The 12478-nt window shown below is 38.1% G+C and overlaps 1 protein-coding gene across 1 annotated transcript; it reads left to right on the plus strand.

The window, feature by feature from the left end:
* The first annotated feature begins 3269 nt into the window (after positions 1–3269).
* LOC118628134 (olfactory receptor 4A15-like) lies at positions 3270–4187 on the plus strand. Its single transcript, XM_036258892.1, has one exon. The coding sequence runs from the start codon at positions 3270–3272 to the stop codon at positions 4185–4187; it is 918 nt and encodes a 305-aa protein (XP_036114785.1).
* The last annotated feature ends 8291 nt before the right edge of the window (positions 4188–12478 follow it).

Genomic DNA, 12478 nt, shown 5'->3' on the forward strand with positions numbered 1-12478 from the left:
AACATCCATGTGAAAGGGACACATTGAGTGGCTGCCACCCACACGACCCAACCAGGGTCAGGAACAAACTGCAACAAAAGTATATGCCCTTAGCGAGAACCGAACCCGGGTCTCTCTGGCCGACACTCTAACTGATGAGCCAAACCTGCCAGGGCAGGAAGTTACAATCTTAAACACAATGGTATATATCATCATAATGGCATGTACCACATAACACTTTGTAGTGAAACAAGAGGCAATAAATAAGTAAACATAAAAAGAAATTAAGATACATTCAAGGTGAAAAATGCTTTAAAAAGTTATGTGATGTAAAGTGACTCGGAGAGCAGGGAGCCACTTAGGGTGTGTGTTCAAGGAAGACTGAAGAGCAGGAATTTTCAGTGTTTATCAGTTGTGTCCAGGGATGAGAGACAATGAGCTAAAGCACATGATTGAAACAAAGGAGTTTTTGCATATTTTGTTCCTGCCCAGAATGGACTTTCCCCTTTTGGTCATTTGACCTCAAGTGATTCTTTTATGATTTCCCCCAGAGGACTTGGTTCTTTAAGTCCTGTTCTGCCTGGTGATTATTCTGGTGGTTATCTCTAGAGATGCAGAATCTTCACTCAGTATTATGATTAAGGTCCCAATGAATTTAATTAGAGAAGAATCACCCTTGATGATGTACCAAATGAATGACTCAATCATCTGAGTTGTAGTTCCAACGTAGATAAAGTGTTTGCAGACGTTTTCCTTACTTCAGAGAGTGTTTGTATCAATTTTCACGAGTAGGTTTTTCAGGAATTGAAATGATGGACTCAGCATAAAGTATGCATATAAAATCATTCTCCATTCCTACAGGTAATGGAAAGGTGAATGATGTTGAATGAAGACTGGCCAGTGTGACTGATTAGGAATTGTGATGTTTTAGAGGCTATTTCACTGTTTCAATTTCATTGTGATAAAACACAAACTGCACAGTAGTTATCTAAATAACTCATACATAAATTTTTCTCCTTTCAAAGTGTTGATTGAATGTTTGTTTGCTATTAGGACAACTTCTGCTGACAATATTTTGGGTCTCTGTTCACAATCAAATTGGAAGTTCTTAGGTGAGAGGACTTTCGTAATAATTTTGAAAATCCCAACCATTTGAAAGGTAATATTTTTCTGAAAGACTGAGGTGAGTCAGATTTCCGCAGCAGGGACAGAGTTGTCCACATGGAAACAGTTGGAGCCCCAGTGACGGTGCATGTGTTATCTTGCTCTCTGTGTCCACAGAGATGCATCGTGCATGAAGGACAAGGGAGAATCACCGGAGCCCAGAACGTGCATTGAATGGCGCTCTCATTATGCAGGTAACTCAGGAAGTGCATTTATAGATCAGATTCTGAACGAGGCTTTGCAACAGTTCATTGGTGGTATGAGAATGTGCAGCCTTTTAAAAGTTCTATATAATGGACCTGGAGAGTATTATGCTAAGTGAAATGAGCCTCAGAGAGACAAGTACCATATGATTTCTCTTATATGTGGAATTTAATGAACAAAATAAACTAACAATCAAAATAGACACAGATTCACAGATACAGAGATCAAACTGACAGCTGTCACAGGGAAAGGTTGGGGCTCTGGGGGAAAAAGGTAAAGGGATTAATGAACAAAACCTCCTAGACAACAGTGTGGTGATTATGGTGGGAAAAGGAAGTGGGGGGAGGTAGGAGAAGATAAGGGGAGATTAACGATAAAGTGAGGAGTCTAGCCTTGGGGTGGTGAACACACAAACAGTATACAGATGATGTATTATAGACTTGTACCCCTAAACTATATAACTTTATTATCCAATGTGACCCCATTAAATTCAATTATAAAATAGATTCTATGTGATTGTCAACTCAGCTATGTTCTTTTGATCAGTAAATATGTGGAGATTAATTAAATTCTGTAATACTCTTTTGAATATCTTCATATTATAAGCATCCAGAATAAATTTGTCTTTTTAACATCAGTATTCTTTTCCTTAATATTCATTTTTTATATTTCAATTACAGTTTTCATTAATATTATTCTGTTTTAGTTCTAGATGTACAGCATAGTGGTTAGAATATCATGCACTTCAGTATTCATGAAAATAATTTGAAGTATAACTTTTTGGGGTTATTTTAATATGCTTATATTTCTAAATATTGTAATAGGTTGAATTAATATGTTTAGGCATTGTTTATTAATCTATTAAAAATTAGAGGATGCTGTAGCATCTGTAGAACTTGATTGAGAGGCTTTTAAAAATCCAAGGTAATTCTGTAGTAAGAAAACTCTTTAATTGCTCCTTTTCAGTTTACATGTGCATTTCAGCATCTCAGATGTTTCTTTGGCCATTTTGATTTATTTTTCCTTTGTTTGCTTGTTTATGTCATTTATCCACTTTGTTATTGGTCTGTTTGTCTTTCATTTGTTAATTACTTGGAGTTTTGTCTATTATAGATATTAACTCTGTATGTCCTCTAAAATGTAATGTTTTCCTCCAACTACTTTTGTCTATTAACTTTATAGTATCTGTTTCTCAATCCTTAAAAATAGTTGAATACTGTGTATTTGGGATGTCATTGATAAGTTAAGAAGATTCTCCCATCTCTAGATTGTAGAAAGTCATGTCTTCTACTAACTAGAAAGTAAACATAAAGTAAATCTTGCTTTAGTTTTTCATTGAACCTTTAATCAATTTTTATTTTTGTATGAGGTATAGCTATATGTACACTTTTTGAAAAATTAATTTTATTATTGATTTTCTAGAGACTGAGGAAGGGAGAGAGAGATAGAAACATCCATGTTAGAGAGAAACATCGATCAACTGCCTCCTGCAAGTCTCCTACTGGGGATCAAGCCTGCAACCTGGGTGTGTGTCCTGACCAGGATCGAACCGGGACCTCTCTGTCTATGGGATGATGCTCAATCCAGTGAGCCACACTGGCTTGGCTATATGTACACTTTTACCAGCTTCCAGATGGAAAGCTATTTGTGACAACCCACTTATTTTATAATGTCCCCTTTTCCCACATATACCACTAATTGCTTCCTTCTCCACTAGTCTGTAAGATTGCTGAGGTTAGGGACCGTGTTTCAGTCAGCCTTGTATTCTTATAATCTCTGAAATTACTGCAACATAATAAATCATAATGCCTCTTTGTGGAATAAATACACAAATTATCTTAAGATTTCAAGAAGTATTGGGTAATAATTATATTTACAGGTAGTTTGTCCTGAACGCTGAAATAAGACATACAGAAAGGCCTATGGAACAAAGGACCAATGTGACTGAGTTTGTCCTCTTGGGGCTGACTCAGAGCCTTCAGGGTCAGAAAATATTATTTGTTGTGTTTCTGTTCATTTACATTGTGACAATAGTGGGCAACCTACTCATTGTTATGACTGTTGCAATCAGCCCAACCCTGGATTCCCCAATGTACTTCTTTCTTGGATGTTTATCATTTATGGATGCTATTTATTCTACCACAGTAACCCCAAATATGATTATGGACTTACTCCATGAGAAGAAAACCATTTCCTTCCAAGCTTGCATGAGCCAGCTTTTTATAGGGCATCTATTTGCTGGTGCTGAGATTTTACTCCTGCTGGTTATGGCCTATGATCGCTACCTGGCCATCTGTAAACCCTTGCATTATTTGATGATCATGAATCAACAGACGTGTATTCTGCTGCTGCTGTTGGTCTGGGTTGCAGGTTTTTTACACGCTGTAGTTCAACTTCTCTTTGTTTACAACCTTCCCTTCTGTGGCCCCAACGTCATTGACAACTTCATCTGTGACATGTACCCTTTATTGAAACTTGCCTGCACGGACACCTATGTTATCGGCATCTCTGTAGTTGCCAATGATGGGGCCGTCTGTGTGGTCATCTTTGTGCTGTTATTCATCTCCTACGGGGTCATTCTGCACTCCCTGAAGTCTCTCAGTCAGGAAGGGAGGCGCAAAGCTTTATCCACCTGTGGCTACCACATCACTGTGGTGGTCCTCTTCTTTGTCCCTTGTATGTTTATGTATGTGAGACCTCCTTCTACCTTACCCATTGATAAATCCTTCACTGTATTTTGTACTGTTATCACCCCTATGTTGAACCCCTTAATCTATACTCTGAGAAATGGAGAGATGAAAAGTGCCATGAAAAGACTCTGGATCAGAAGAAGAAAATGAGGCAGCAGAGAAATGTTTCACCTATTTTTAATGAAGAGTTGTTCCTTCCAGGAAACTATGTGTGATTATTTAACTGTAGTAAATGTCTCCTCAGGTTTAATAACTGGGCCGTGATTTAAAACATTTATTATATGGGTACTTCCAATGATTAAAAAATATTTATAATATTTTCATAATCTAATTCAATGTATATATTTTGTATAAAATATTTTTAAGATTTTCATAATTGGTAGAAAAATATATGTTTTTGTGTGTGGAATGTGTCTCTTGAGACTGTAGATTTATGTTTTATGTGATGAGTTTGCTTTAATTAATACTATAAATATATTTTGGTTAATGGAAGATTTTCTCATGTTTTCTCTCAAATAATATAAGCTTTTTCAGAATTAATAATACTAATTACAGATTTCAGAAAATAATATAATCAGTAGGATGTATATCTTGGTTCACTTCTCCCCACATTATGTGAAAGATAGGCCACATAATATTTGAAGTACAGACTTCTGGTCAAGATGGCAGTGGAGTTATTGCCTCCTCCCACAACCACAACAAAATTACAGCTAAACTACAGAACAACCTTCCTTCAGAACTGCCTGACATTGAGCTGAATGAAGTCCTACAACTATGAAATTAAAGAAGCAGCCACATCAAGACTGTTGGGTGTGGGGAGGGGGGAGGCACGGACGGGCTGGTCCCATACCCACATGTGGCGGCTAAAAATCAGGGGGACACCTCTGCTAGGAAGGTCCTTCCTAAGGAATGAGGGGTCCCAATCCCACACCAGGTGCCCAGCTCAGGGTTCCAGTGCCAGGAAGAGAAGTCCCCAAAACTTCTTGCTGTAAAAACCAGTGGGAATTGAGGCTGAGGGAGGCTGAAGCTTCTGGAGCCCCTAGCAGCTCCTCTTAAAGGGCCTGCACACTTGTACTTGCACCCCCAGGCTTCAGCATGGGGAAGGCAGCTTGAAAGGCACCAGAGACATACGAGGAAGAACTGAGTTCTTTGGCATTGGGGCGAGAGCTATAGGGCAGCTTTCTCCCAGACAGACAGACATGCTGGCTGAGGCCATTGTTTCTTTGTGAGCCCTTCCTTCTTGGGGCAGGCAGATGGCCCTCATATCTGGGACTCCAGCAACCGGGCTCACTCACTGTTTGCCCTGCCCTGGTGATTCCCTGAGATCCTGCCCCACCCAACTCTCAGACCCACCCAAGCTGTATCCAGGACAGTGCCTGTCACTCATTCAGTGAGTACTTAATAAATGTCAGTGTCTTTTGCTTCACTCACTTATTTATCAGAGCCCCATTTCTGTCTGACTTTAAAAAAAAACTCTATTATTTATATTTATTATTCAATTCTATGTAGATATTACCTTAGGAGGTCATGACAACCTTTAAAGATTTTGAGTATAGCCTCCAAAATTAATGCAAGATGAATGAGATTCACTCTTTAAATAGTTTGCCTTAAAAGTATAAATATATTTCCAAAAATATATAGAGTACTCATACAACTCAACGTAACGAAGCCAAATAATCCAATTAAATGGGCAGAGGACCTGAACAGACACTTCTCCAGACAGGATATGCAAATGGCCAGGAGACATGAAAAAATGCTCAACATCTCTAATCATCAGAAAATGTAAATTAAAAAGACTATGAAATACCACCTTGCACCTGCCAGAATCACCAAATTCTCGAACAACAAATGCTGGTGAGGGTGTGGAAAAAAGGGTACTCTGGCACACTGCTGGTGGGAATGCAGACTGGTGCAGCCACTATGGAAAACAATATGGTGTTTCCTCAGAAAATTAAAAATGGAACTTCCGTTTGACCCAGTGATCCTACTTCTTGGAATATATGCTAAGAAGCCTGAAACACCAACCAGGAAGAATATATGCACTTCTATGTTCATAGTAGTGCTATTTACAATGGCTAAGATCTGGAAATAGCCCGAAATAGCCTGAGTGTCCATCAGTAGATGAATGGATAAAGACTGGACAATGGAATACTATGCAGCTATAAGAAAGAGCAATTTCTTACCCTTTGAGATGGACGGACCTGGAGAGTATTATGCTAAGCAAAATAATCCAATCAGAGAAAGACAAGTACCACATGATCTCATTTATTTGTGGAACATAATGAACAAAATAAGCTGTTGACCAAAATAGACCCAGAATCATGGAAGGAGGGAACAGACTGACAAATCTCAGAGGGAAAAGGGTAGGGGTGGGGCCACGAAGAGTTAAATCAAAGAATTTATATGCATATATGCATAACCAATGGACAAGGACATTAGGCTGGGGAAGACAGAAGGGGGAAGGGAGTGGGAATGAGGGGGATCAATGGGGAAAAATACTGTAATACTTTCAACAGTAAAAAATAGAATAATAAAAAATAAAATAAGAGATAGATTGTAATATAAAAAAGTATAAATGTCTCCAAAGTTAAAATGAGGACAAAGTTAAAAGCAAGACCTCTAAATTTAATAAGCATTTTATGCCAAAGAAAAAATCTTAGTCTGTTAATTAATAATTGTAATAAAAGCTATCCTTATATACTACAATTTTGCTGGTGCTACAAAGACAAGTTATCGTTTTATGCCCAGAAGAGCCTGATGAAATAGATACTGTTATACTTCTTTCCAGAAGAATTAACTGATGCTTGAAAAATTTAAATAGTTTTCTGCAAGTCACAGAACTCGAAAATGCCTGAGGTGGGAATTGAACCCATGTATTTTGGCTTTAGAACGTGCAGTCTTAAACACAATGGTGTATATCACAATAATGACATAAACCAAGTAACATTTTCTAGTGATGGAAGATTGGCAATAAATAAGTAAACATAAAAAAACAAAACCAAGCTACGATCAGAATGAAAAGTGCTTAAAAAAGTGATATGATGTAGAGTGACTCAGAGGGCATGAAGAAACTGTAGAAGGTGCGTTCAAGGAAGCCCCAAGAGCAAACATTTATCTGACTGCGTTCAGTGATGAGAGACACGGAGCTGAAGGTCACGAGGAAAACCAGTAGAAAGGAGTTTCTATGTGTGGGAAGGGGACTTCAACCTGAATGAGTATCATTAACTGTACTCTTCTCTTCTGACTCAAAGATCACAAAGCAACCTTAACCTTGCAATCAATTCAACTCTGATTAAATCAGATGAAGCACATGGATATTCAAGCAACCATCTTTCCCCAGAACGTGTGTCTGTTTCTTAGCAGGTGTCCTCTTTGGTGTAATCCACTGCCTTGATCCCCACTTTGCCTCTTCATGGCTTCTTTTAATTTCTTCTTTTTTTCATACAAACACATTCACTTAGAGGAGCTGAGCTAAACTGACTGGTAGAAAGAAAGCTATCGGTTTAACCAAATTGACACCGAATTATATAATTGGCCTTTGGGTCCCTCAGGCTCTGCACAGTTGCCCTCACTCAGGCATGCATCTCTGACCTTACCCGGGTCCTGCTCTCCTGGGTTCACAGCTCCAGCTGCAGTGGCTTCATTTTGGCCCATGAGCCTTTGAACATGTTCTTCTATATCCTCTAAACTCTCTTCCTCTGGACCTTCGTATGGATGGATTGTTGTCCCCACTCATCTGCAGTTCAGCTGCCACCTCCTTGGAGGACGTCTTGACCACTCATTTAAAGCCATTCTCATCTCCCCAAGTTACTCTACCACACCACTCTGTTACAGTTTCTCTACAGCATCTTTTCTGTCTGATTATCTGCTTTACTTGTTTATTTTTTCCCTCTTGCAACTATAATGTAAACTTCATGAAAGCAGAGGCATTTGATGTCTTGTTAACCACTGCATTTCGAGCACCTAGAACAGACTTGGTACAGAGTAAATGGTCGATAGATATTTGTTGAAGAAAAGGCTATCATCTCCCTGTAACCCTCTTAAGAATAAATGCATTTTAAAAAGGGACCTCTGTTAATAGGAAGTTTCTCAAATGAATGACTTTTCATTCTTGACCATACATTAAAATGGAAAATTTTGTCAGTTTAGGTATAGCACAGAGGAAATTTTGGGAATGAAAACTATTCTGTATGACATTTTATTGGTAGATACATATCATTATACATTTCTTCAAACTCATAGATGCACAGCATTGGGAATGAATCCTAATGTAACTATGACCTTTGTATGATAATGATGTTTCAATATAGGTTCATCAATTGTAATAAATATACCACTGTGCTGTGGGATGTCCATAGTGGGGTGACTTGCATGTTTGGGGACAGAGATGATACAGGAATTCTTTGTACTTTCTGCTCAAATAGCTGTGAACTTAAAACTGCTCTAAAAATGGAGTTTATTAATTTTTTTAAATGTGCCAAGTGCTCAGGAAGAAGAAGCATGAAATTCCATGTAGGTAAATAGTTAGATGACTCAGGAGCCTGCATTTGGAGGTGAAGTCCAAACAGATAGAGATGGAATGAGCTTATCATTTTGAAAATAGTCAGCAGTAGATTTTATATATTTTTTTATCCTCACTCGAGGACATTTTTGCATTCATCTTCAGATAGAGCAAGGGGGGGTGGGGAGAGAGAAACTTCTATGTGAAAGAGACACATCGACTGGCTGCCACCCACACAACCAAGGTACATGCCCTTACCAGGAACTGAAACTGGGTCTCTCTAGACCACAGGCCGATGCTCTAACTACTGAGCAACCGGCCAAGGCAGCAGTAGATTTTCAACAGAATTCCAGATATGTCAGAGACATGACCATGGTTAGCCTTCTTACAATAGTGTAACTTTGAGAAACTTATTTTAAGCATCTCTCCACCTCAGTTTTTTCCTTTTAAAACCAAGAGAATAATATGTACTTCAGGAAGTTATAATGATTAAATGACATAGTGTATGGAAAGTTTTTCACCCAGTACCTGACACACAGTAGTACATAGTATAACTTGTGGGTGGTTTTACAAAAAAGACAGTAAAGTAAGACAACATGTATTTCTTTTATTGAGGAAATCTTCCTTCTAGTAAACACCTCAAAATTAATGCAGAGGAGCCCCTGGAGAAGTGCTACCGAATCCTACACTATCCTCTGCTAGCGCCCCGTGGTGAAGGACTATTCTGCTTGTGTTTCCACTTCAGCATTAACCACAATTACTAGCGCAGCAGGTATTAATAAATGAATAACTCTCTATGATAACAGTAATTTTCTTGCTCTCAGCTTTCTGTGGTTCTTTTATTTCTGCTTTTCTTTATATATACATAGGAGTAGGCAAAAGTAGGTTTACAGCTATTTGTAGGAAAAAACACATGCAGATTATGGTTATTACAAGAGCTTTATTAACTCAAAAGAATGTCACTCACAACTATAAGCCTACTTTTGCCCACCCCTGTATCCATAAATACATATATATAATTAATTTTTTGACTGTGTAGTCTATAACCTTTATAAACTCCTCATTAGTTCTAGTAGCCGTTTTTGTAGATTTTGAGATGTTCTAGGTATATAATTACTTTGTCTATGAATAGGAAGATTTTAATTCCATCTCTTTGAAGATGATGCATTTTGTTTCTATTTTCATGCTTATTCCTCCAGGTAGGACCTACATCTGGTGTTGAATAATGAGTGATGAGAGAGGCCATCTTTTGCTTGTTCATAATCTTGAGATGAAGGCATTTGGGTTATTAAGTATGATGTTAAGTATAAGGTTTTGGAAATGTCTGGTATCATATTGGGGAAATTACCTTCTATTCCTAATCTGTCAAGGTTTTTGTTTTTTTTTTTAAATCAAAATAGAAATTGAATTTTGTCTCATTATTTTTAGCATATATTGATATGGTCATATGATTTTAGTCTGTTGATATGGTAAATTGCTTACATTGATCTTTAGATATTGAATTCGTCTTACATACTAGGAAAAATCCCACTTGGTTATCATGTATAATTTTAGTTTGCTATAATTTTGTTGAGTTTTCAGTACCTGAATTCATGCAGAATCTGCACATTTCTTTTAAACTCTTAGTGTGGTTTTGGTATCAAGGTAATGCTATCCTCATAAACTGATTTGGAAAGAGTTTTTAAAAAAGAGTTTCTTCTATATTCTGGAAAAATTTCTATAGAATTGATATGATTTCTTGCTTAAGTGTTTAGTAGAATTCATAAATGAAGTGATCTACTTTTGGATTTCCTTTGTTGAAAGGATTTTTACTATGAATTCGTGGTCTTTCATAGCAACAATTTAGCAATCTGTGTGCTATAAGAAATTAGTCCCTTTAAGTTGTCACATTTTAGCATAGAGGTGTCTATAGTATTTCCTTTTTTTTTTTTTTATCCTCACCCAAGGACATTTTTTTTTAAAAAACATTTATCTTTAGATAGAGCAGGAGGGAGAGTGGGAGGAAGAAAGAGAGAGAAACATTGATGTGAGAGAGACACATCGAGTGGCTGCCACCCACATGACCCCAACTGGGGCTGGGGACAAACTGCAACCGAGGTACGTGCCTTTAGCAGGAATGAACCTGGGACTCTCTGGTTCATGGGCTGTCACTCTAACTGCTGAGCCAAACCGACCAGGATTATAGTATTTCTTAATGATTCTTTTAATGTCTGTATGTTTGGATTATGTCCTCTTTCTCATTCCTGATATTTGTAATTCATGTGTTCTCACTTTTTTATTCTAGACCAGTCTGACTAGAAATTTATCAATTTTATTGATCTTTTTTTCTTTTTTTCCTATACCATTCTATTTTTATTTAATTAATTAATTAATTTTTGTTACAGATGTTTCTCCTTTTCCTCCCGCTGATTCCTCCCTCCCCCCACTCCCCGCCCTGTCCGCAGCTTTGTTGTCCATGTCCATTGTTCATGAATACATGCATATAAGTTCTGTGGTTTATCTCTCCACCCCAACCCCTCTTCTGGGATTGTCAATCTGTACCCCACTTCCACATCTCTGGGACTACCCCATTCTTCAGACTGTTATGTTCATTATATTCCACAAATAAGTGAGATCATATGATACTTGTCTTTCTCTGCTTGGCTTGTTTCGCTTAGGATGATACTTTCCAGGTCCCTCCATGTAGTCTCAAAGGATAAGAGATCTTTCTTTTTTATAGCCGCATAGTACTCCATTATGTATATGCACCACTGCTTTTTTATCCATTCGTCTACTGATGAACATTTGGGCTGTTTCCAGATCTTAGCTATTGTAAATAGTGCTGCTACAAACATGGGGGTACATATATTCTTTCTGATTGGTGTTTCAGGCTTCTTAGGGTATATTCCTAGAAGTGGGATCACTGAGTCAAATGGAAGTTCAATTTTTAATTTTTTGAGGTAACACCATATTGTTTTCCATAGCGGCTGCACCAGTCTGCATTCCCACCAGCAGTGTACTAGAGTCCCCTTTTCTCCACACCCTCGCCAACACTTGTTGTTTGATGCTTTGTTGATGGCAGCCATTCTGACAGGTGTGAGGTGATACCTCATTGTTGTTTTAATTTGCATCTCTCTGATGATTAGTGATGTTGAGCATTTCTTTATATGTCTCTTAGCCATTTGTATGTCCTGTTTGGAGAGGTGTCTATTTAGTTCCTCTGCCCATTTTTTTTTTTTTTTATCCTCACCGGAGGATATTTTTCCATTTTTTGTACAGATAGAGTGGGAGGGAGAGAGAGGAAGGGAGAGAGAGAGAGAAACATCGATGTGAAGGGACACATCGAGTGGCTGCCACCCGCACGACCAACCAGGGCCGGGGACAAACTGCAACTGAAGTACGTGCCCTTAGCGGGAACCGAACCCGGGTCTCTCCGGACCGCAGGCCGACGCTCTAACCGCTGAGCCATACTGGCCAGGGCCCTCTGCCCATTTTTTAATTGGATTCTTTGTCTTTCTTTGTTGAGCTGTATGAGCACTTTCTATATATTGGAAATTAACCCCTTATCTGATATATCATTGGCAATGATGCTCTTTCATAGAATGTGTTGCCTTTCCATTTTGATGATTGTATCTTTTTCTATGCAGAAGCTTTGAGTTTGATGTAGTCCCATATGTTCATTTTCTCTTTTGTTTCTGTTGCCTTAGGTGATGTATCAGTGAAAATTCTGCTGCGTATGATGTCTGAAATTTTGTTGCCTACAGTTTCTTCTAGGATTTTTATGGATTCATGAGTCACATTTAAGTCTTTTATCCATTTTGAGTTTATTCTTGTGTAGGGTGTAAGTTGATGGTCTAGTTTCATTTTTTTTTGCAGGTAGCTGTCCAATTTTCCCAACACCATTTATTAAAGAGGCTGTCTTTACTCCACTGTATGCTCTTGCCATCTTTGTCAAATATTA

Source organism: Molossus molossus, unplaced genomic scaffold, assembly GCF_014108415.1.
Source record: "Molossus molossus isolate mMolMol1 unplaced genomic scaffold, mMolMol1.p scaffold_m16_p_13, whole genome shotgun sequence".
NCBI lineage: Eukaryota > Metazoa > Chordata > Mammalia > Chiroptera > Molossidae > Molossus > Molossus molossus.

Coding starts and splice junctions, on each gene's coding strand:
- LOC118628134 (XM_036258892.1), top strand. CDS start 3,270: ATGGAACAAAGGACCAATGTGACTGAGTTTGTCCTCTTGGGGCTGACT.